The sequence below is a fragment of the Crinia signifera genome, chromosome 1 (assembly GCF_055691185.1).
Source record: "Crinia signifera chromosome 1, ASM5569118v1, whole genome shotgun sequence".
NCBI classification, from domain to species: domain Eukaryota; kingdom Metazoa; phylum Chordata; class Amphibia; order Anura; family Myobatrachidae; genus Crinia; species Crinia signifera.
The window spans coordinates 325133458-325159339 of record NC_139217.1 but is presented as its reverse complement, the minus strand read 5'-3'; the positions used below and the strand labels follow the sequence as shown (position 1 = coordinate 325159339).

Here is a 25882-nt window from a genome sequence, read left to right as displayed (position 1 = left end):
ACAAAATAGTGTAACAAAGTTTTAACAACTTATTACAAAAGTTATAAAAATGTATATTAAATCATCAATCACAATAATAGGAAGTGAAGGTGTTACAAGAAAGGTACAGTGGCGTAACTATAGAGGGTGCAGGGGATGCACTTGCCATGGGGCCCGAGGGCTTGGGGGGCCCCATAACAAGTGCACCCCTGCCTCCTCTAGATTTACACCACTGACACGCGCTGCCTCTGCTTCTTCTCCCTAGCTGGCTGCGCCGCAAAAGCAGAGACAGCAGCAGCAGCTCCCCGCATGAATCAAAGGGCAACTGCCTGTCCGTCTCTTCCCACCCCCACCCACAGCAGCTCCAAGCCAGGACTGGAGGAGATAGCGCAACGGAACGCTGCCTCTCCTTCTGCTCCCCAGTGAGTGGTGCAACAGCAGCTGCTCCCCGCTGGATACAACAGGTAGCTGCGTGCCTTTTCTCAGGCTCCCACCCCCGCCGAAATGATCAATGGTACGCTGCCTCTCCTCCTCAGTGGGCAGCGTGTAAGTAGGGACAGCAGCCGCTTCCCGCAACACGCAGCTGCCTTTCCTCCTACCCACCGCCATCAGCAGCTCAGAGGGAAGCTGCATCTCCTTCTGCTCCTCAGCGGGCAGCAGCGCCAGCACCAACACATCGTTAACCTGGCCAAAGTCAATGGGTTTACTGGTAGGATTGAGTCATTGCCTGGGGGAAGGTGATAGTAGTGGTCTCAATGTGCCATGCTGCAGGGTTGGGATGTACAGGCTATATGTATGGAACCAGTGTACAGGTATGTGTGTTTGTATTGGAGAGGCAGTGTAACTTTATGTATGAATGTCTATCAGTTAAGTATACTTCCCCTGCCCCACTCTAATCCTTCCTGCCCACAGCCTAAGCCCCCACAGCCTGACCTAGCCCTCCATGCTAATGCCTAACCACCTTGCACCTAACCACTTCCGCCTAGCAGCCTAGCCCCCCTTCTAGGTGCCTAAAACTAACCCCCCCCCCATTGCCCAACCCTAATTAATCCAGAAGTGCCTAAACCTAACCCCCCCCCCCCCCCCTTTCCCCAGCCGCACACTACCACTCCCTGCATTCTTACCAATCGGGATTCTGGGTGTTGGGATTCCAGTGTGAGCATCTTGATCCATTTTGATGTTCCAGAACCAGTCTTCTGACAGCAATTGGGATGCCAGCATCAGTATATTGAACGCCAGCATCCTAACTGCCAGGACTACATCCCATGTGTACATGTACAGTATGAATATATATATATATATATACACTATGCATTGTGGTGCAGCATTAAAAGTTGTGGGGGGCCCCTTAAAAATTTTGCTATGGGGCCCACAATGTTCTAGTTACGCCCCTGGAAAGGTACATATAGATCTTGTGGAGCCCAAGGCTCTGCAACCTCAGGCTCAGTTCTATCAAATTCGTAAGGAAAGTTAGCCAAAATTGCAGTGTTACCGTTGAATGGCCCCGGAAGGTATCACATGTAAAAGTAGACTGTGGAGGCACAGTCTTATTTTTCCTTACGGAGCGGATCATTAAAAAGGGCCATACTGCATAATCCAGTGTGTATGCCCCATAGCACAATTCAGCCATGCTGAAACCACTTCAACCTTCTGCAGAGAGGTCCACCTGTCATAGGCCAAGGTGTATCAAGCATTTTTTTATTCAGGGCAGAAACCCCTAAAATGAGGGACCAGGCACATATTGTAAATATCCAATTGTAACCAGTTGCTGCCTTTTTTAAAGATATGGGACACTGAATCCCAAAAGTGAAGTAAAAACTTGAAAGATAACAAAAGAGTGAGCGCAGGCGGAGTGAATATCACATGAATATTTAATCAATAAATTAGAATACAATTAAATACATATATGTATTTATTTACAAGAGACATATGTGCATGTATTGTCTCCTTACACACTTTAGTATAAAAACTGGGATAAAACGCAAGCATAAAAATCTCTGGGGATGCTGCCTGCAGCTACATGTAATAGTGTGACTGGAGTGCTTGCTCAAATCACAGGACACCTGGAATGAGCCCTTATGTGTTTTCAGCTACATAAAATAATCCGGGATTGGTAGGTGGTGAAGTAGCCGACGTCTGAAAATTTCAATAAGGACCAGATTTAGTAAAGCAAAAAATCAAGTCAATTTGTGTCTGGAACAAACCATGCTGCCATTAAAGGTTGTCACAAATCACGGTGTGCAACCCTGTTTGCAGCCGCGCCCCTTACCATCACGCTGGTGCATGCTGCATTGCAGGCCCATTGCCTGTATCATCTCTGGCTGTGGAGCGTGGCATGATGACCCTTGTGCCCCCTGCATCCCCCTGGTCCTTGCGTGGTGTTCCTGGCCAGGTCCACGCCGGGCCCATGCTGCATGGGCGCTGTCATGATACCTGTGGTCAGCTGACAGTTTTTGCCAATCGCATTGTCTGCTGGCTTGACCCTTGACCTGATTACCTGTATCAGAAACCAGGTAATTCCAGCTACTTCCTGGTTCTAATCAGAGATAGGCAGGTGGATATAAGTCAGCATTCTAGCCCTGCCTCCTTCCCTTGAACAAATGTTCATTCTGCCTCCTGTGTGTTTGCCCCACAGACAGAGAGTTCCCAGGCTCCAGGCTGTCCAGTGCTCCCAGCGTTTCCACCTTCAGTGTCCTGCTGCTGCTGTTACCTGGTTCATCCACCATCTACCAGTTCTCCTGCTTACTACATCCCTGCGGTTGAGAGTGCCCAGCTTTCCCCAGCAGAGGTCACCATTGGCACTGGCTAGCTGTTCCTTGCTAGCTCCCAGGCTAGAACTATACATTGGCTCCCAGGCCAACCTGTTACCTTGCTAGCTCCAAGGCTAGAACTATTTTGGCTTCCAGGCCAACCTGTTACCTTGCATCAGAGACTAATACCATCTCCAGTCCTGACTGTTGAAAGTACCGTCTACACCTGAGTCAACCATTCATTGTTGTTGCCTTCAGAGACTATTACCATCTCAAGTCCTGACTGCCAACAGCCGGGAAGACAGCAAACCCCGTTGCTGACAGATTGTTCAAGGCCGATGGACTTGGCTTACGACCCAAGCGTGGGACCAGCGACTCTCCAAAATGTCACAGCGTGAATGGAGTCGCAAGAAGCCACTCAGCAACGGGTGATAAAGTATCTCTAGGAGGTGTCTACTCGCCTAGATACCTTGCAGCAGTCGTTAACATCCCCCGTGTCAACCTCTCAAAATTTTTCTGCATCACCTGCTGTCGCTTTTTCTTCTCGTCTTCAACTTCCAGTACCAAGCAAATATGATGGCAATTCCAAGAACTGCAGAGGGTTCATAAACCAGTGTCAGATACAGTTTGAACTGTTACACCATAATTTTCCCACAGCCAGAATCAAGATTGCCTATATAATATCGTTACTCATCGGTTCTGCTCGCAACTGGGTGTTACCTCTGTGGGGAAAAGCTGATCCTCTGCTGGCAGACTATGCCAAGTTTATTCAGACTTTCCACTGTATATTTGAGGAACCAGGTTGCTCAATTTCCGCATCCACAGACATTCTACAGGTCAAGCAGGGTTCAAGGTCCATGGGGCAGTATGTGATCCACTTCCAAACTCTTGCCTCAGAATTGTTGTGGAACAATGAAGCTCTGACAGCAGCATTCTGGTTGGGAGTGTCTGACCAAATTAAAGACGAGTTACCTACCCATGATCTTCCTGACCAATTGGAAGATCTCATGATGATTCCCAGAGCTATTCCTAAGCCTCGTTCGGTGTCTCCCCCTGGTGAAGAACCTATGCAGATAGGTAGATCATGTTTGACGGCAGAAGAACGAACCCGAAGGCAGCGCAACAAGTTGTCATTGTCCTGCTGCTCCTAGTCATTTTATTGACTCATGTACTGAGCGTTTGGGAAACGCCAAGCCCTAACCTGCAAAGGAGGAGTTAGGTTATAATGACTTGTAAAATCTCCTCCCGCTACTGATCTCGTCCTCCCAGTGTCTCTCGTGACCCAGGATGGCCTCCAATTTGTACCTGCACTAGCAGACTTTGGGTCAAATTGGAACTTTATATACCAAGATCTCATCATCAAGCTGAAGATTCCCCTGGTTCCCATGTCTCCACAGTTATACCTCACCGTGGTGGATGGAAGCAAGATTCCTGGCAGTGAGGTTTGCTTCCATACTGAACCTGTTTCATTCAGAGTGGGTTTTCTGCATCATGAAGTGATGGAGTTCCTTATGATACCCAAGACATCCTATGACATAGTGTTAGGCCTACCTTGGCTGCATAATCCTTGTATCAACTGGTCAACCTTACAGTTGGAGCGGTGGAGTACAAATTGTCATCAGCACTGCATCACCCCTGTGATCCCAGTACGCTCTGCCACAACCAAGACGCTGTCCAGTTTACCAGAGGCCTACCATGAATTTAAAGATATATTCTGCGAACAAGCTGCTGACACACTGCCGCCACACCGGGAATGGGATTGTCCCATTGATCTCCTTCCTGGGAAGGTTACTCCCAAAAGTCGAACATACCCTCTATCAGTTCCTGAGACGACAGCTATGTCCACATATATACAGGAGAATCTACAAATAGGATTCATCCACCGGTCCACCACGGTCACAGCTGGGAACACAGCAAACCCTGGTGCTGACAAAGGGCAACAAATATAAGGCTGCAGCCAAAGCTTCAGATTACAGCATGGTAATTTACCATGGCTAGGAAACACAATGACCACTTGGCACAGTCTGCTCTTTACCCACAGCCAAAGGAATATACTCAGGAGTCACTTCCAGAATCTGCGAGTACTCAATATAGCTAGCATTATGCTACCCTGTATGCTGGTGGGTGATAGGTAAATGTAACATTTGTAAAATAGCCACAAATGAGCAATTGGCCATTAACAGGGTGCTTATAATGCAATGTCTAGGACAGATGTCAACATTTTTTTTGTCAAAACGAGGAGCCAGCTTAAAAGTTTAGGATCAAGACCTTTGTCTCCAACAAAATAAAAACTTATTGCCCACTGCACACACACATTAAGTGCCCCTCACACCTCCCCACATGCAATCAGCCTACCACGTTACTGTACTTCAATGCCCATCAGACTCAGCAACATGCCCCTCTCAGTGCCCCCAATTCATTGTGAGCCATAAAGAAATGAAGTTCCCCCTCAATTCAGTCATGCCATAAATGAAATATTTAAAAGCTAAGTCTATTTTTTTGTTAGAATACATGCTCTCTATATGATAGAAAAATTGAGTAATACCAACTAGTATAACAATATTGAATAAATGAATAGAGAACAAGTTGTTTTGTTTAAATCATAATATGTATTGTGTTTTATTACAAAACAGGATTTACTTACCTGAAAATCTCTTTCTCCGACTCCACAGGGGGCACTGGAGTTCCATTTACAGTGGGTATAGAAGTCCTGTCACTAAGAGGTGTGACTGCGTCTAACCTTCTATACCACTCCCCAAGCCAGTCTTAGTATACCTTGCCTGAGGAGAGCTAGAAGAATACTCATGAGAAAGCAGAGAAACAATTTCACACAACTTGAACAACACACAACAGTTGTGAAACAGAAAGAATAGTATAGAAAAAAACTGAAAACCAGTCGCAACATATAAAACAATAACCATGGTAGGAATGACCAGCGCATGGTGGGGGACTAGTGTCCCCTGGTGAATCGTAGAAAGAGATTTACCAGTAAGTAAATCCTGTTTTCTCTTTCATCCAGCAGAGGACATTGGAGTTATTATTATTACTATTATAATTTTATTTATAAGGCGCCACAAGTGTTTTGCAGCGCCGTACACAGGAACAGTACAGGGAGACAAAACTTGGCATAACATTGAATAAATAACAAAAATAGGAGTACAAATAAAGAGCGCCACAGTTCAATACACATTACAGCTTAAATATAAGTAGTAAGGACTCAATCAACATACAACTAGAGGCTTGAGGCCAATGATGGAGATGAGTATGCGGACGAAGATGGTCACTGAGTGTTTGAGTATAGGAGAGCTGTGAGTGAAATGTGAAGAGAAGTGGGCTTTGACAACAGGAGGGAAGAGGGTCCTGCTCGGAGGAGCTTACAATCTAGTAGGAAGGGGAGACAGACAGATTACAAGAGGTGCAAGCAATTGGGTGGTAGCTAGATAGCCGGATGTAAACAGGCAAGGGGTTGGAGAACCAGCTAGTTTATGCAGTGGAAGGGTACGCTTTGATGAATAGGTGAGTTTTCAGTGCCCGTTTGAAGCTTTGCAAGGTCGGGCAGAATCTAATGGAGCGAGGGAGTGCGTCCCACTGAAGGGGTGCAGCACGATTGGGTGAGTTCCATTTACAGTCGGGATGTCCCAGAGCTCTCAACAAGGGCAGGATGGCGCTGAGAACCCTGTAGAACTGCACGGCCATATTGCAATGCAGAAGCCGCAACTGAATCAAACGAGGAGAACCGGAGAAAAGTATGATGGCCAGATCAGGTGGCGGCTCAGCAAAGCTGATTCATGGAAACCCTGATGGCAGCTGCACATGAGGAACCAACCAATCTCATAGATTGCGCCGTAATGGAAGCCAAAGGCTCCCTGGACGAGGTCACATAGGACTGCCTAATGGTTATAAGGATCCATTTTGGCAAGTGTCTGTTTCGATGCTGGCCAACTGGGAAGGGCAGCATAATATAGAACAAACAAGGAATCAGATCTAAGAGCAAACTAAAGACCAAAAAAAGTTTTTCCCTTGGATCTGTCACCTGCAGATATTGTTCCATGACAGATATATAGACTAGTCTCTCAATGGATGCTGGCAGGATGTGTGCTTCATCACTCCAGCCAATGTAGTCGGCCTAAATGCTCTGTCAAGAGGCCAATTCAGCAGAGCTGGACAGTGAGCTGGAGCTGCTGGCATCTCTGTCAACATGCACCTATCAGGGAATGAACACTGGGGTATCACAAGTAACACGCAGTAGCTCACACACAATAATGTGATAGGGGATCTGTGGCAGCTCCCATTGTTCACACACACACATCCTCTCAGGGATAGATCGCCAGAACATTTTAACTATTTAATAATTTATGGCGAGAAGCTGTCATTACGTCAACAATAGCAATGCTGACATTCATAATCTCGTCTCAGAATGTTGACGTGTCCTGTATTGTCGATATCTGAAATACCAAATTGTCGAATGTTGGCACTAGGGATAGGCTTCGAGAACTGACATTTACACTACCGCCAGGAATCTCAAAGACGTTGGTAGAGCTGTTGTAGAAGCCGGGAAAATGCAAATCACCACTGGACCACCTGGGACTATATATACGTTGACATTCTATCATGTCAACATTTCAATTTTGCCTACATGACGAATGTCAACATGGTCTATATTGATTTGCTAAGCATGACCATTAAAACCATAACATGAAGGGTACTTGTTTCCTAGCACGGCTCCCATCTCGTTAATTGTATGCCTTAAGTTTAAGGCACTTAAGGCATACAATCAACTAGATGGACCCGATTTTGTGTCAATCATCAGCTAATTTGCCGGTGAAAGACAAAATCGCGTTGATCACGTCCATCGCGGCCCCTAATAAGGGCCGCAATGCGACCGACGCGATCAACCCGATTTTCTCATAGGGAACAATGGTAATTTTTTTTTAAAGTGAAAATCGGTTTGATCGCGGCCCGATTTTACATAGGTGACAATGTGAAATGGGCCAATATGGCCCATTTCACATTGAATATGGTTAAAAATGATGTTTAATGCCCCGCCCATTGTTAATGCCCACTATTGATGCCAACCCGAAGCGTGGTGAGCGCAGCAAGCCCACGAGGGGCGGTGGTATGCGTCCTCCGACCTTTTCATACCCCTACTATCCACGTCGGCGTGGAGTTGATTTTATATAGTGTGGCGAGCGCAGCGAGCCACCGAGCCAGAAGCGTGGCGAGCGGACGCGGATACCTGTGAAGCCCGCGAGGGGACGCGGATACCTGTGAAGGTATCCACGTCCGCTCGCCACGCTTCGGGCTCAGTGGCTCGCCACACTATTTAAAATCAACTCCACGCCGACATGGATAGTAGGGGTATGAAAAGGACACAACCATTTATGCTTGCTCGATGCTTTTATACAGTATAACGGGTGGACATAAGCTTTAAACGCACAGCAGCACATGGCACATAGGATTGCCCACCACAGACTGGATTAACAGAGAGAGTCAGCAACCACTGAATATAGTAGCTGCCTGTTCATGAAAAGAGTACAATAGAATGCTGTCATTGTATACAGGATACAGTTATTCCGCATTCTCAATCTCTTAATGATCATATGACCACTAGGGTTTCCCTGCAGAAGACCGATGCACTTAGCTCTAATAATACAAAAAATAAAGTTAACTTTGTTTTAGCTACAACTGCAAATGAAATATGTCTGTTCCAGTTAAAGCAAACAATCAGTTCCTATAGAAATGAAAATAATATTCTAGTGTGGTTTTGGTTGCCTCTATAATGTTATTGGGCACAATTTGCTGGCATAACCTCAATGCAGGTAAAAGTAATATCAATACTTATCACTAACTGAAAACAATTTAGTGATTATTTCCACCCCAATACAGAATTTAATACACACACACACACACTACACATTATAAAATATAAAAAAGCACAGTATCTACAAACTGCACTGAGATGCCAAAGATTTTCCAGCAGAATAGTCCTTTATATGTCACTTACACTGCTTGTTCCTGAATAAGTCCGCACATATGACTCCCCAGAGGATGGATGGCTGGTTAAAGAAAACATACAAATTTATGCATGTATTGTTAAGTTGTATTATCATTACAGAGGAAGAAATATTGTAGATGTATAAAGGATGTAACACTGATCCTAATACTGTAAATATGGCAAAATATTTTGCTCATCCTTCTACTGATAGATCAAGTTAATGTTGTGACGAATGGGTGTTCTATTGAGATACCCACCAACTGCAGCACAAATATGCTAATTTGCATCTTTTGTCCCCTTATTGGTAGGTCATTGGCTATATTGTCAGATAGTGTCAGCGGAACGGAAACTTTAGATGCAGTTGCTGACACTAAAAATGCCCACCAGCCCCCATCCTGAAATTACATTAAATTTGAATCTGCATTGCCCTGGCGGGAATCATCAGGATGCATGCATAGCACTTTTAGGAATCATGTACAGGAGGAAATCATTGGGTTTTTGTGTCCATCTTAAACTCCCCCTTTCCCCACAATATGTTATCTAAGGTGGGAGACTATATTGCATTCATACAGGGAGCATGGATGGGAAATTACATTTTCCTTGATAACAGGTGTCATTTGGCATAATGCTCCCTTAAGCTAGATGAAAAAGGTTATGTCAGTTGGACAGGTAATAAATAATAAAGAATAATAAAGAAACCACCTTATCGTATTACTATGATAATATGCTATTAAATTGGGGTGTGCTACCACTGGACATAGAGGGTTATTCTGTTTCACTCGCAAAGCCACAATCACTCTAATGGACAAAACCATATGCGCTGCAGGTGGGGCTGATTTAACATGTGCAGAGAGAGTTAGATTTACCCTGCACAGAAACAAAATAATAACACCCACATCTAACTCTCTGCACATGTTACAGCAGCCCCACCTGCAGTGCATATGGTTTTGTCCATTAGAGTGATTGTGCCTTTGCGAGTGAACCAGAATAACCCCCATACTGTAGGTTAAATAAAAACGCCAGAAATTAAAGAAATATCAAAAGGTGGTGCACTCAGTAAAGTTGCTCCCCTAAGCCAATGTGTTCATCTCGGGGCCATATTAAAGCGCTGCGGAATCTGTATGCGCTATATAAGAAACTGTTAATAAATAAATAAATAAATAAATATGGCAAGACTAGTAAGACTAGGTTGGGGTCCATGCATAAGGCTACTGTTGGTTACCAAATCCATACCAAATACTGACCTTACAATATCTATCAAGTTCTGTATCTCATTTTACTAACTATGTGACTTAGAAACAACAATATTTGTGTTGCCCACTGGCGAAAATAAAAACTTACACAGATGTTTAACCCCTTCCCGACATTTGACGTACATTTACGTCATGGTCGGGAAGTACTTCCCGACACATGGCATAAATGTACGTCATGCCTTCTAACTGTCACCGCGTCTATAGACGCGGTGACAGTTTGGAGATGTCTGCTGTCCCTGACAGCAGACATCCCCCCTCGCCGCCCAGGGGGGGCAGGGGTGCCCCCCCCGGTCGGCGATCGCTGCGATTGGCTGTTCAAAAGTGAACAGCCAATTGCAGCGTTTTCTGCGTTACCGGCGGCTAAGCCGCTCGGTAACACAGAGATCGGTGGTGATCGGTGCTGTTAAGTACAGCACCGATCACCTCCGAGCGGCAGCCCACCCGCCCACCCGCCCGGCAGCCCGCCCTCCTACCCGGCAGCCTCCCTCCCACCCAGCCAGCAGCCGCAGCGCCAGCCCCCCTCCCACCCCCCCGCCAGCAGCAGCAGCACAGCTGCTTTAAATCTGTGATTTTGGTTTTAAATTTATTTCTATGAACTATATATATATATAAATATATATATATATATATGTGTATATATGTATATATATATATATACACATATATATATATATATATATATATATATATGTGTGTGTATATATATATATATATATATATATACACATATATATATATACACACACACATATATATGTATACAGTGATCGGTGCTGTTAAGTACAGCACCGATCACCACCGATCGCCAGCCCCCCCCCCCCCGGCAGCCCCCCCTCCCACCCACCCGGCTGCCGCAGCGCCAGCACCCCTCCCACCCCCCCACCAGCCGCAGCGCCAGCCCCCCTCCCAAAGCTGGTGAGCAAAATGGGGTCACATGTGGGGGGGTTCCACTGTATTGGTGCTTCGGGGGTCTTGCTAATGCGACATAGCACCCACCATTCATTCCACCACCAAAAATCACTCCTTCCCTTCTGAGTCCTGCCATGCACCCAAATGGTATTTTTGGGTCACATATGAGGCATTGCCGTACTCGGGAGAAATTGGGGCACAGATTTTGGGGTGCTTTGTCTCCTTCATTCCTTGCGAAAATGAAAAATTTTGAGCCAGAACTGCATTTTTGTGTAAAAAATTACATTTTTTTACACAAAAATGCAGATCTGGCTCAAAATTTTTCATTTTCACAAGGAATGAAGGAGACAAAGCACCCCAAAATCTGTGCCCCAATTTCTCCCGAGTACGGCAATGCCTCACATGTGACCAAAAAATACCAGTTGGGTGCATGGCAGGACTCAGAAGGGAAGGAGTGATTTTTGGATTTTGCAGCACAGATTCTGGTTGAATGACCCCTGAAGCACCCATACAGTGGAACCCCCCCACAAGTGACCCCATTTTGCAAACTACACCCTTCAGGGAATTCATCAGGGGGTATAGTGTACATTTCAAACCCCCAGGGGTTTCACTAATTTTGATACAACTGAGCTGTGAAAATGAAAAATTAAATTTTTTCATTTTCACAGCCCAGTTGTATCAAAATTGGTGAAACCCCTGGGGGTTTGAAATGTACACTATACCCCTAAATGAATTCCCTGAAGGGTGTAGTTTGCAAAATGGGGTGACTTGTGGGGGAGGTTCCTAACTTTTAGCACTTATGGTGCCTAGAAACCTACATGGTGCCTAAAAAAAAATCTCATAAAAAGGAGGCTCCAAAATCAAGTAGGTGCTCCTTCTATTATGAAGCCTGGGGTTTGGTCAACGTGCACACTAGGGCCACATATAGGATATTTATGAAAACAAAAGAATTGGGGGAATCAATTTTTAGTCACATTTCTCTAGTAAAATCTACTGTGTTCCTTAGAAAAATGTATTAAAATTGAAACTCTGCAAAAAAAAAGAAATTTTGAAATTTCGCCTACACTTTGTTTTAATTCCTGTGAAACACATAAAGGGTTAACAAACTTCCAAAATGCTGTTTTGAATACTGTGAGGGGTGCAGTTTTTGAAATGGCATCATTTATGGGGGTGTCTCACATACAAGTCCCTCAAAGTCACATCAGAACTGAACTGGTCCCTAAAAAAATCAGTGTTTGAAATTTTCTTGAAAATTTGAGAATTTGCTATTCATATTTGAAGCCTCCTAGTGTCCAAAAAAATGAAAAGGAGGTTGAAATAATGATTGCAACATAAAGTAGACATATGGTCTTTGTTAGTTATTAACTATTTTGAGTGGTATGTTTATTTGTCTCACAAGCAGAAAATGTGACATTTTGCAAATTGCAAAATTTTCCATTTTTTCACGACATTTTGGTATTTTTCACAAAAAAACACAGACTGTATCGACCCAAATTTACCACTAACTTGAAGTACAATGTGTCACGAGAAAACAATCTCAAAATCACTGGGATAAGTAAAAGCAAAAAAAAGTTATCCCCACTTAAGTGAAACATGTCAGATTTGAAAAAAATGGCTCTGTCAGGAACGCAAAAACTGGCTGTGTCAGGAAGGGGTTAAAATACAAACAAATGTTATTTTTTGGAAGGAAACAGAATTAACTGTAGATCCAAGGTTTCTAAAGAAACTCATGCTGCTTTCAGACCGCATAACTGGCTTTGACCCTGTATTTGAAAACGTTTCCAAAAACGGGTCTGCCAGATAAAACCCCTTTCACACCGCAGCTCTTAAACGGTATATTACCGTTTAAGTGCCGATTTTTTGACACTGGCAGACCCGTTTTTGGAAACTTTCCAAATACAGGGTCAAAGCCAGTGCAGCCTTCAGCCCTCCCCTCCCCTCCGTGCAGCTCCCCCCTCCCCCCGCGTGTCGACACCCCCCGCGCGTGTCGACGACCCCCCCGCGCGTGTCGACGACCCCCCCGCGCGTGTCGATGACCCCCCCGCGCACGTGTCGACACCCCCCGCGCGTGTCGACGCCCCCCCCGTGTCGACTTACCCCCGTGCAGCCGGTAACTCCGTTGTGGATCCCGGCACTGCAGTTCTGTATGGTCGGAAGCACTTATGAAAAAAAGTGTCTTTCAGAAAATGGCTGCCCCATAGGAAAACCAGTTTAAAAAAACTGTCTTTCGTATGGGGGCAGCCATTTTCCAAAAGTCACTTTTCTTATAAGAAAAGTGACTTTTGGAAAATGGCTGCCCCCAGCGTGTGGGTTTTCCAGTGTGGCATAATGTGAATTTTGGCCTAATCTGGGTGTCCCTGCATCCCCCGCTGTCAATGTCCCTGCATCCCCGACCTGTAGCATAATGTAAATTTTGCCTCAATCCGGATGGCATAATGTCAATTTGGCTTCATTGTCCCTTTGTCCCCTTACCATCACTGTCCCTGCATCTCCCCGCTGCTTCTGTCCCTGCATTAACCTGCCGTCTCTATCCCTGCATAAGCGGTGTGTGGCATAATGTGAATTATGGCTCAATGCGGGTAGCATGTGAATTTTTGCTTTATCCGGTTGGCATAATGTGAATTTTGGCTCACTCTGTGTAGCATAAAGTGAATTTTGGCTCTTTCTGTATGAATTTTGCTTATTCCATGAGGCATAATGTGAATTTTGACTCCATGTGGCATAATATGTAAGAAGCAAGTATAAGGGGATCTACTATTGTACTGTATAATGGAGGTCATTCTGGTTGACTCGCAAAGCAGCAATTTTCACTGCTTTGCAAAACCAACTAACGCCACCCGCATGAACGCTCGCTGGGTGGCGAATGTCCCCGCAGGCATGCAAATGGTTGTTTGCATAAACATCAATTTGCAGCCTTGAATGTAGGCCCAAAATCAATCGATGGTCACCAACAATTGAATGACTTCTGTAGCACTCGCAAATCTATGTCACTCTCTGGTGGCTCAGATTTGCAGCTTCCTGCTATGTGAACAGGGTAGGCAGCTGAAATCCGCTGACGTCAGCTGCCTGCCCACGGAAGGCAGTAAGCTGCCCCCGTTCGCATGGGGACACCTAGTATTTTCCTGGATGCACCCAGCGTTTACGTGGATACGCCAAGAAAATGCCAAGTGTATACACATGGGCTTCCTTCCCCTGAATTTAGGGTCTCTCCGTGACTCCAGTCACTGTAGGACCTGGCAGTCAATCAGGGAGCGTTACAGCAGCAGCGCTCCCTTGATTGACCAAGCTCCGCTGACCTGTCAGTCAAGTGGAGTTCTGTTTCTATTTAGAATGGGCAGGGATTCCCCACTCTAAATAGGCGTGGGAACTTTGCGGTTTCTAAAACCATAAAGTTTACTCAGTGGAGCTCAGCTGATTTTATCCCCTGTATTTCTGCTAACAGGAGTGGCTCAATGGACTGGCCAATTATTTCGTTTTCATTTTTTTACAGAGAAGTCTGCTCGGATTTGATAGATCCGAGCAGGCTTCAGCCAAATATGTCTAGAAAAGTAGTACAGTATTCTCCAGTCATATTTTCTGCTGAATTACTGTCCAAATTCAGCAGTACGAATGTTAGTAAATGTGTACACCACCATATATGGACAAATTTTATCGATGATGTATTCCTTCATACACCAGAATTTGTCTGAGCTTGCTGTATATGAATATGGCAATTTAACCGAATTCAACTGATGCTAATTTACCAGCCGTATTTAACATCAAATGGTTACAAATACGTGCAGTCGTACCCATTCGATCTTCGTAAATTTCCCCCAACATATCTGTTTCTACCTGGTATGCTATGGTAAGTTTGCGTTTAATGGAAAAGAGTATTCAATCTCCAATTTAATTACATGCCATACACCAGGAGTCATCTATTTCATCGAGTGCACCTGTGGTCTTATCCAGTTTATAAAAAGTTATTGCCCCTTTTAGGGAGCGTAGAGCACATCTGCACACTAGGGGGGGAAATCTACTAAGAATACAAATATGATTGGTCGTATTCTTAATACGAATGAATACGGCTGTTTTAGCCGCATGCAAATTCGTATTCCGGAGGGAAATTTACAAAGCAGTCACATACGACTGCTTTGTAATCCCAGATGTCGTATTCATTCGTATTACCGGCCAAATATACGGCCACTAATACGAATTCGTATAGGCAGTCTGCACGGATCAGTCAGATCCGTGCAGGCTACAGTGTGTAAAAAAATATAGAAAAATAAATAAATAAAAAACACGGCGTGGGGTCCCCCCCCACGGCCGTAACCAGCACCAGGCTGAAAGAGCCGGGGCTGCTAATAAAAAATCAGGAAACCGGCCAAATAGGGGTTCCCTGATTTTTTTTAAACCAGCCCCAGGCTCCAGGTCCGGTTCCCAAAATACGGGGGGAGACAAAATGACTAGGGGTCCCCTGTATTTTAAGAACTAGCCCCAGGCCCAACCAGCCAGCAGGGTAATGCCACAGCCGGGGGACACTTATTATATAAGGTCCCATGGCCAAAGCATTAACCCTACCGACCAGTCCGCCTGGCCAGGGGTCCTGGAGGAGTGGGGACCCCCCCAATAAAGGCCCCCCCCCCTCCAGGACTTACCTGGCCAGGCTGAAGCCTGGTGCTGTCCCCGGTGACCCTGGGCTGTGGTCACCGGGCTGATAAAGTGTAAAAAACTAGAACAAACTATTGTCTAATACTGTGGAACTATGAGTCCCAGCATGCGGGGTATTAAGGGGTCCGCTGGCACTTGTAGTTCCACAGTATTAAAAATAGTCAAATAAACACACTGACACACATTATAAATACAACTTTATTTCTTTCAAAGCCCATACATACTGATACTTTCCTATCTTGAGCCTGTAGGTAGCCCTCGGTCCTGGTCCGGTGCCCTGGGGCTCAGGTGTCCGGTATCCGATTAAATCCATAGGGGAAACGGAGGAAGGAAATTTTACTTACAAGTGTCCTATGGTGAAGATCTGTTCTCTTCAATCCAGCAGTAGTCCAGGGGTCTTGGCAAAAAAATAAACCGACAGATCCTAAACCAAGACGCACATTGTCTTTAGTTACATTGTGCGGCTCCGCCCCCCCCCGAATACCGCTATTGGCCGGCTTGCGGCGCCTAGCAGCCAATCAGGAGCCGCTAGGCCGCAAGCCGGCCAATAGCCAATACACTCTGTGAAGTATACCTGCATTTGCATAAATCAGGAATATACTGTGGCCTCTGTAGGGGAATGACCAATGTTCCAGATCTTGTCAGACAGGAGATCCAGATCAACCACCCAGCCTGCAATGCTTATATCCAGAATCAATTCTTGACCAAAGAGATGAATATAGGCAAGAAATAGGTTTTCTTTCAAAGAATAGTATGAAGAGGAGCACGCACAGGCAGCTCAGCTTGGGCAGGAATGCCACACCCCTATTGTGAACTAAGGGCAAATCAGTCATGAGACATGTTCCCTGAAGAACACCCAGCGTTTTCGTAGGGACGTTCCCCTGATGCCGCCCCCTGTATGCCTCCCTCCCCTACCTGTGCAAATGATTCTGCGAGTGTGATACTCGCCAAAGTCGTTCGCACAGGGGGGCTGCACATGCGCATTATCAAAAACATCATAATGTGGACAAATTCTCTTCATTGCGAATTAAGGAGCACATGATTCTGGCACTATAAATATGGAGGGGAAACCTTGATTTTCGATCTAGGCCTCAGCACTCCCCATAACAGTGGTGACATGCCTCTGCTTGGAAAAGTGTCTGTCCCCAAATGGCTGCAGACTGTCTACTGACGTCAGGAACCGTAGTGCATCTGGCACAGGATCAGTACTGCAAATCCAATGCACAGCTTCGGTGCATGCGCAAACTACCACACATTGGTACTTTGTGTCATATGCGACAGAACCTTCAGGATCTGAAACAAGCCCTTTGCATGTCTGAACAAGAATGGGGAACATACCAGAAGAGGGGATGGCCAGAAAAACCTGCAGCTGGGTAGAATACAGATTAGCCTGCTAAAGCAGTGACCAATAAGCACCCCTACACTGAGTTTATCAGACACAAATTTGCATTAACTGTTTAATAAAATAATACCAGTGATATTCCAGTAAAACCAAGCCCCCATCACGGTCTACATAGAGTTTTATTATACTGCTTTCACATCGCAAAACCTGCTTAGACCCGGTTTTTGAAACTTTCTTAAACCATGTCTGAGGAAGTTAAATCCCTTTCACATCACCAGTTGTAACCAGTATATTACAGATTCATTACAGGGTTGGTACCTTTCACAATGAACCCGTTTCACCCATAGAAAACAGTGTAATGTCATTTGTAATGGACTTTTATGGCTCACATTTTTGTATTATACCTAAAAATAAGCCTGTATATTGATGATTATGTACTGGACCAATTACAAATGTCTTAAGTTATAAATGAGAGAATCCTTTACAGTGCCAGTGATTTGTCTCTTTCTCTGGTTTCCTGATTCTGGATTGTTTCATCAGGCAGGGAGACAGTCTATCACCTTCTGTGGTACAGTCATATATTCAAAATACCGGGTCTGAGGCTTTCACACTGCAAAATGGATTGGCTTTGAAACATGTAGGATCCTTCTTTTAACACGGTTTCAAATACCAGGTTTTTGTAACCGTTAAATTCACTCTGACACTTTCACACTGCAGCTAGAACAGTTTTGAAACGTTTGAACAATGGCAATATACCGTGTTATAGCTGCGTTGTGAAAGGGGTATAAGAGATATACGAGGCCATTTAGACCAACAAACATGGATTTGGGTCTGTCAGTAGGATAAGATGTGCAATGATTAAAGTCCAAGTTATGAACAGAACCTCAGCTGTTTGGCTTGCACAATGACACTTTGTGAATACAATTTCTTTGCTGAAACTACCTTACTTGGAGATTGGTGACTGCCCTGCTCTATGGAATTGGTGGATAAATAACTTTGGATGGAAATGATCCCCCAATGGCATTTGCCTGAGCACCCCAACAGTTAGAATATTTAATATTGAGTGCAAGGGATTTTGACACTCTATTGATCCAACCAGTAACAGAAAGTGAGAGCATTTTCCAAACATGCACTTTATGCCAAACAAACTCAATCTGGTGTTGTTGCAGTGCGAAGTATAGAAACAAAATTCAGGTTTGGTCAAATTTATACGAACCCCATATAAATATTAAATCATTTAGGGATTTAAAAAAAGTGCCCTTAATGGGTAGGCCACCTTACAACTGGGGAAATATTTAATGGTGACCTCAGTCTCTCCTTAAGAGATGGGGGAGTCCATAAATGCAAACTAACAGTTGACAAAAACAGAAGCATTATTTGGTATAAATAAAATTCCATTTCCTTTTTAGTATTTGGTAAAGCTTTATTTTAAATCACTCTTTTTACTAGAGAAATGTATTTACTGGTCCTCAACTTTAACTTACCTAACAACGTGTCCACAGGACTGAGAGTTGTGCCAAGGACTAACTGGATGAAAGAACAATGATGGTGCAAATAGGTCAGTATTTAATAATGACATTTATCATATACCTTGGGTAGCCAACTCCAGTTCTCGTGGGCTACCAACAGATAATGTTTTCCAGATCTCCTCACAGAATCACAAGTGACGTAATTAGCTCCACTTGTGGATCTTTTAAAATGTGTCAGTGAACCTAATTTCTTTCCTTCACGCACATCACCAGAAGATACCAAGGGAACTAAGAGACAACCCTCTACTCTGGTCCACATGCAGGTTGTGGCATATTTTGAGACACAAGACTGGGCTGAACGCTCATAAAACCCTCTTCCTTACATTTTTGCACAACCCAGTTTTTCAAAATGGTAATGCAGGGAATCCATTTCAAATATGGTATTCAAGGGGACTGAAGTTCGTTGGTTGCTTGGTCGATGTGTTTGACAGGAAACTCTTTATATTTCAGTAGGGTGTGGAAAAATTTGATTTCTTGGCCTCGTGCCCCTTTGCGTTTCACCAAGCACAACATTATGTAAGCCAGGTTATTAGACACTTTTCTGACCAGGATTGGAAGAATACATTTGATACATTTTTATCTTACCCTACACCAGACTGTAAGGCGATATCTAGGCATTATAATGTTTTGGGAGACCTCATTGATTACAATACTACTAGATCAGGCCTACCCCAATGGCAACAACATTTTCCAGATTTAACAATACTCTCTTTTAAAGAACTTACACAATTCTTATCGGGTGATACCGGCAAGTTCCTATAGAGAGTTATTCTGCAACATATACCATATAACCTATATCAGTCCTCATAGGGCTTATTTGATGGGTTCATCCTCATCAAGTAGTTGCCCTAGATTCCAAGCGGAAAACGCTGATATATTCCACTATTTGTGGACATGCCCTAAAGTGAGGTCTTTCTGGCTCAAAGTTTATAGATTTGCTCTTGAGAATTTCGTTAATTATGTACCCTTCACACCTGAATGGGCAGTTCTGGGTATTCTACCCCAAAGTCAACGTATAGCTAGAGGCTGCCGAATATGATTGTTGAGTCTATGCTCGGCAGCTAAAAAACTATTCTTCAAGTTTGGAACATCCCCCCCCCCATTTTCTTTATTTAAGGGAAAACTATTTTTTTTTTTTTTTTTTAGAATGGATTGGATTGAGGCTTTCCTTTCCAAAGAATTAAAGGTGGCTGGTTTATTCGATCTTTGGGAGAGTTACATTTCAATCCTTCCCACCCCATCTAAAACTTTGTTAATCATATGTCTTTCAAATACTTCTTGACATCTTGCAAGACTTGTGGCCAATGACCCGCCAACATAGGGTAATCTTTTGTCACAGAGTCCTCGCACGGTGTGCCTCACACAATCAGTTAGGGGCATTGTTAGGGGTTATAATTGTCAATTTGTAAGAATACTTGTCTCGCTACTGTTTGAATATGTCCCAATTACTAGCAAATATGCATTTTTTGCTTAATATTGTGCCTCAATTGTCATTGTATTTTGTTTTGTGCTACAGAGCCATTAATAAAAATATATTTAAATAAATAAATGTGTCAGTGAGTAATGAGTGCACCTTTGCAGCAGCTAGGTTGTCTGAAAAATGTGACCTGTTGGTAGCTCTCAAGGACTGGATTTGGCTACCACTGTAATATACTATTAATTCTAACCAAAACACCTATAATACATTGCAATAAACAAGACTTCTTCCCATTTTCCATTTGGCAGTACAAACAGTATAGAAGTTGGTATTACTGCCTCACAGCAATGAGGTCTGTGTGGAGTTTGTATATTATCCCTGTGTCTGCTTGCGTGTCCCCCCAAAATGCAAAAAATAACCCTAGCATGAAAGAGTGTACATATACCTGTGGTATGGATATGGTTGTAAGCTCCACTGTGGAAGGGACTAATGTGAATGGTGAACTCTTTAAAGCACTGCAGAATATGGGCAGAATATGTTGTATTCAATGTGGCCAGTGAGGGGGATAAATGGCGAGGATCGCCGAAAACAAGCCACCTTTGCCGTTTAACACTCGCGCTGGCCGCTCACCATATTCAACGTACTGAGGGAATCCTCACTACAGAGGACGGCGAGGATTCCCCCAAACAGTGAGGCTCATGGCTAATGCAGGGAGCCTGCTGCATTTTGCCATGAGCCTTGCTGTATTGACGGCCATACACGCCGTTTCCACCTCACTGTAAAAACCCAGCAAGGTGGAAACTTTGAATACTGACAGGCGAGCTGTGACGGCAAGCAATCAGCACTGCTCACCGTCATAGCTTGAATACTGCCCTATGTGTGCACTGAGAAGGAATAACACAACAGGAAAAAACAGGAAAAAACTGAAACAACTAACTGCACCACAGAGGCCTGAAAACACAACATTCAGAAACAAACAACAATAGATAGGCACAAAAGTGCTAGGTGGGCATCCAGTGACCCCTGTGGTATCAGAAAAACAGATTTAAACGGTGAATACTAAAATCCTCTTTCATTCTCTAGGAAATACTGGTGACTAGTATACTGGGGACGTCCCAATAATTCCCTCTCCGTGAGGGAGAGTCCAACTCACCTGCACAACACTACGACCAAAACTAGAACAGCAGCCACAAAAGTGTTAAATCTGTAAAACTTAACAATAGTGTACACTGTGGGCCACATAAAAGCATGGCGTAAGTGCCTGGACCAGCAGGCGCTAACAGAAAGAAAGGAATGAGCAGAAAATACCTCAGGCAGAGGATGAGCAGTAGCAACATTAGCTAGTGAGATGGCCAGTCGGATCCATCTAGCCAAAGTCTCCTGAGAAGCAGGCTAACCTATACGAGAAGCATCATCAATCAAAAATAAAGCACAAGACTTGCGCAAAGATGTGGTTATGGTCCTCATAGATCTAGGGAGCCAGTACTCGTTGGAGAAAGGTTTGAACCTCCGGCAAAAGAGCTAACCACTTCTGAAAGAAAAGAGGGCTAAAACCTGAATCTCCAGGGATTCCAACTGTAGCCAGCATCCAAGCCTGCTTATACAAAAAGGAGAAGATGTAAGAATGAAGTGTGTATCTTTTATATTTGCACCATGCTACATATGAGCGACCACCTTAACTGGCGATCTGGAGCAGTAGTGGGGCAACTGTTGGCCATGAGATCTATTTGCAGCTTGCCCCAACATCTGACTAGGTCCTGACAGACATCTGGATAAAGGACCTATTAACCAGGTTAACGATCCTGGCGACTGAGATAATAATTGACCTCCCAATTGACTACCTTGGGGATGGCTGTCATGTATAGTTCTGCCCATTTTAGAATGTGGTTGACTAATTTCATGGCCAGACCACTTCAAGTTCCTCCCTGGCGATTTATGTAGGCCACTTCCGTTTCACTGTCCGAAAGCACTTGCACCACAACTTCCTTGATTAGAAGGGCCGCTTCTTTGAGAGCATACTAGACGGCTCAACTCCAGAATGTTGATTGGGAGAAGGCTCTCCAGATTGGACCAATGCCCCTAGAACTGGTGTACCAAGGTTCCCCCCTCCTCTCCCCCGCAGAAGCTGGAACCAAAGATGGGTGCCAGAAATCAGCAGTAACTGCAGCAGCTCCAGAGCCGACTTGCAAACACATGGCTGTTAGAGCAAGATGGAGATGACCTCCGTGTAGGAGCGAGGAAGAAACATTAGTGACCTCCGCTGTCTCAGTCTCTCATAGGAAGGAGCCTGAACTAGGATCAAAGCTCCACCTCCTCAGCCCATTCATCCCAGGACCTACGAAATACAATACAATACCTACCAGAACAAAACTGTCTATATGTTGGCCGCTGTGCCCCCTTTGCAAGACAGTTTACAACATGTTATGTAGAGTAGAATCTGGTAAACCAGTTTTCTCCACAAGCTCTATGGCATTCCAGAGTCCCTAGTCAGGGAAGTGAGGCACACATACTGCTGCCTGAACGATCGGGTTGCAGAAGGCTGTGAGATCGCAGTCACACTACTGCAAGAAGTTTTTGTTGCATCGACCCACCCCCACTCTTAGTTGTCAGAAAGCCTAGGAGTCCGGATACCTGCTTGTGGCAGTAGTGTTGGAGCCTCATGATGGTTTCATATAGCAAGTTGCTAGATGCAGCCTATCCTCAATGTATAAGAATACATTTTAAAAGATAAAGAAAATATATTAAAGGAGTGCTGGAAAATAGCCTAATGTGACCAGCTCCCTTGGGCATATCTCTAAAACTGGGGCTTTTGAGGGATAAAGGGGGAGGAGTCACCAACACTTGTAAATTTTTTCTAGTGCCAGTTCCTCTCTGCCACCCTCTAGACTCCAGTATTCAGTACTAGGCTCTAGTGTTCCTTAGTGGATGAGAAAGACCAGAAAATAGGAGAATTAATGCTTATTGTATTAAAATACTGGAATGCTTATTTTCTTATGATAGTTTATTACCCATGTACTCTGAGAACAAACAAAAGATGTGTCTTTTACCTGTTTGAGAGGGAGACGTGATGGCAACTGGTCGAGGTGTACATGACCTAAAAGCAGACAAGTACTATTAATCAACACTGTGGGGCCTGTTATGTGGAATAATTTGCAAAACTATCACCTTCTAAATGAACATATCTGCTTTTTACTCCTTTTATATTAACCGGAAATGCATAGACCTGGAACCGGAAGTCCCCTAGGAAAAGGGTATATAAACAGATCCAGACAGTAGTCACTCCCACCTTGAAAAAGGGACAGACGGTCCCTAAACATGTTGGTCTGAGGAGCTGACTACTGCCTTTTATACACTCCAGGGAAGGATTGAGGGAAAGAGTTACAGTTGGTCTGTAATCCCCAGCACCGATCTTTGTCTGAATCAATGCCCAGGTGCAGATGATTTTCAACGACTGTGAAAAAGATGCCCTTCTCCTGGCCAATTTTTCTATATGTTTTTATCACATTTGTATTCTGCAAATAAATGTATTTTATACAAGAAGGATTGAAAGATACCTTTATGCGATTGGATAACAACTACGCACTGTGAATACGGGTATCCCACCTATTGTGTCATTATACACCCTATATAAGCCCACATCCTCCATTATATTCTTTGATAGGAGGATTGTCAGGAGTTTGGTATGGAGAGAAGAATGCAGAGGAGAGGGAGAGAGCAGCAGAGAGAGATAGAGAATGCCCAAGAGGTCAGTGTCTGTGAGGAGGATGTGGAGGAATCAAGGCACACTGGGCCTCTCTAAGTTCACTCTTATGTTGGGTACACAATATTTTTTACTTTTTACAGTCACCATATCTACTGCGAAAGAGCAGGAATTCGTGGAAGGTTTTATTGAACGCTATCGTTCCCACGAATGCCTGTGGAGAACAAAGTCAACGGAGTATTCCAACAAAATAAAAATAAACAAAGCCCTGGAGGATTTGGCACGCTACAGCCTCCCTTTATACCCGGAGGCCAATGCAGAATGGGTGTGGAAATGCATTCAAAATCTCAGTACAGTTTTCCTGAAGGAACACAAAAAGATGGAGGCTTCCAAGAAGTCTGGTGCTGGAGTCGACCAGGTGTACCAAACCTCGCTCTGGTACTATGGGCAGTATTCAATGAGAAAAGTTCTCCGTGTTTTGTGGAGAACTTGTGCTTTGTTCGCCTTGGACGGAGCATTTTGCTCTCCAAAAGCGAGCAACCCTATTCAATGTGAAATGTTCTCCGTCTTTCTAAGTGACTTTCTCCGTGTCTCTCCGTGTAGCAATTCTCCATCTTTTGATGGAGAGCTGGAATGTGAACTTTTAAACTAAAAGGTTTTTTTAAGAAATTTTGGTGTAAAAAAAATCAGTTTTTTTTTCTGTGAAGGGGCATGTTATTTTTATTCATGTGCTTATAGCACATGAATATATATTTAATTTTAAAAAAAATATATATTTTTTTTTTCCATTGAGTGATTTTTATTTAAATTTTTCGATACACAGATTAACATAGCAAACATAAACTACTTTATCGATTGAATTTGAGGGAAAATAAATAAAATAAATAATAAAAAAATAAATAAATAAATAAAATAAATAAATAAAGTAAAAAAACACATATCAATACAGTAATAAATTATATGTTACATTAGTAGTGGTATCTTCCAATCGAACAGATAGCGTTATCAAATTCACATGAATTAATAATTAATCTTTAATTAATAAAATTATATCTTATGCGATGAATATTTTGATGAAAGCCAACGGGACCAGATAAGATAAAATTTAGATTCTGTTTTGCGATTAATATACAAATATCTCTCATGTAGCACTGTTACATTTACTAAGGAAATCCAAGCCTTAAAATCAGGCCCTGATGAATCCATCCAAAGTCTAGCTATGCAAACCTTAGCCAATGTACACAAATTAGTTGTATATTGTCTCGAATGTTTATCCAGGACATCATTACCAGACACTCCAAGGCAACAAAATCTCGGTGTTAGCTTATTTAAGGGAATTCCTGTTACAGATATAGCTTGAAGCACTTTAGTCCAAAATAATTTCACCACCGAACATTCCCATAATAGATGCCAAAATGTTCCCAAGTTGCATTTACATTAAGGACATATATCGGAAGTTCTTCCTCCAAAATGTACTAATCTAACTGGAGTCAGATACGTTCTATGTAGAATAAACAATTGAATTTGTTGAAATCTAATTGAAGCAGTGGAATTACGAGGACATGTAAGTGCCTCATTCCATTCAACCTCAGACAACCCACCCACCTCCAATTCCCATTTCTGCTGCAGATTCGGTAGGTCATCAGTATGATGATACGATTGAAGAAAATTATATAAACATGAAACAGCACGTTTAGAGCCCAGTTGTAGGAGGAATGTTTTTAAAGGAAAGTGTCGAATAAGAGGAGGTCCCTGAGGAAACTGCAAAGACAATGCGTGACGAAGTTGAAGATATCTGAAGAAATACATAGATGCAAAATTAGATTCATCTTTCAGCTGATTAAAAGATTTCAAAACTCCCTCCTGATATAGCTGACCCACAGAAATTACTTCCCTTTCACCCCACACCATTCTAGGCTTAAGGGAGGTAAGTTTTGAATAATTTAGAAAATTCCATAAAGGAGTGTCTGGGTCAATATCCCGAAACTTCATTAAAACATGTATTTCTCTCCATATTTTTTGTGCCTGAAAAACCAGTGGTATTTTCTTTTGTGAAACAATTTCACTAAACAATGCCTGAATGGGTGAGAGTCCATGTTTCATTTCTAAAACCAATAAGCTTGGAAGGGAATCTAAGAGGCAATCCTGAAGCCATAGTCTTAAATGAGATAACTGTGCCGCATAATAATATTAAAAATATTTTTTTTTTTTTTTTTTTTTTTTACACAGTGCAGCCAGCAGGGGGCCGGAGCGCTCGAGCCGCTCATTAGATATTCATATATTCACTGCACCCGAACGTAACTATGCACAAACGGGTGCAGTGAATACTGGGTCCCCCGCTGGCTATAGGGGGGTGCAGCC

At 43.6% G+C, this 25882-nt stretch overlaps 1 protein-coding gene across 3 annotated transcripts in view; it reads right to left on the bottom strand.

Annotated features, from left to right (window-relative positions):
• The window catches only part of RNF212B (ring finger protein 212B), a 116125-nt gene that overhangs the window by 40364 nt on the left and 49879 nt on the right, over positions 1 to 25882 (bottom strand). For all 3 annotated transcript variants that reach the window (XR_014474967.1, XM_083188343.1, XM_083188329.1), the window contains exons 8-10: positions 22869 to 22915; positions 18360 to 18402; positions 8734 to 8785 (exon numbers count right to left, since the gene is read on the bottom strand). Coding sequence is in view for 2 of the 3 variants with exons in the window: in XM_083188343.1 (XP_083044469.1) it covers positions 8734 to 8785; positions 18360 to 18402; positions 22869 to 22915 (142 nt within the window). In the remaining variant the exon portion in view is untranslated. The remainder of the gene's footprint in view (positions 1 to 8733; positions 8786 to 18359; positions 18403 to 22868; positions 22916 to 25882) is intronic.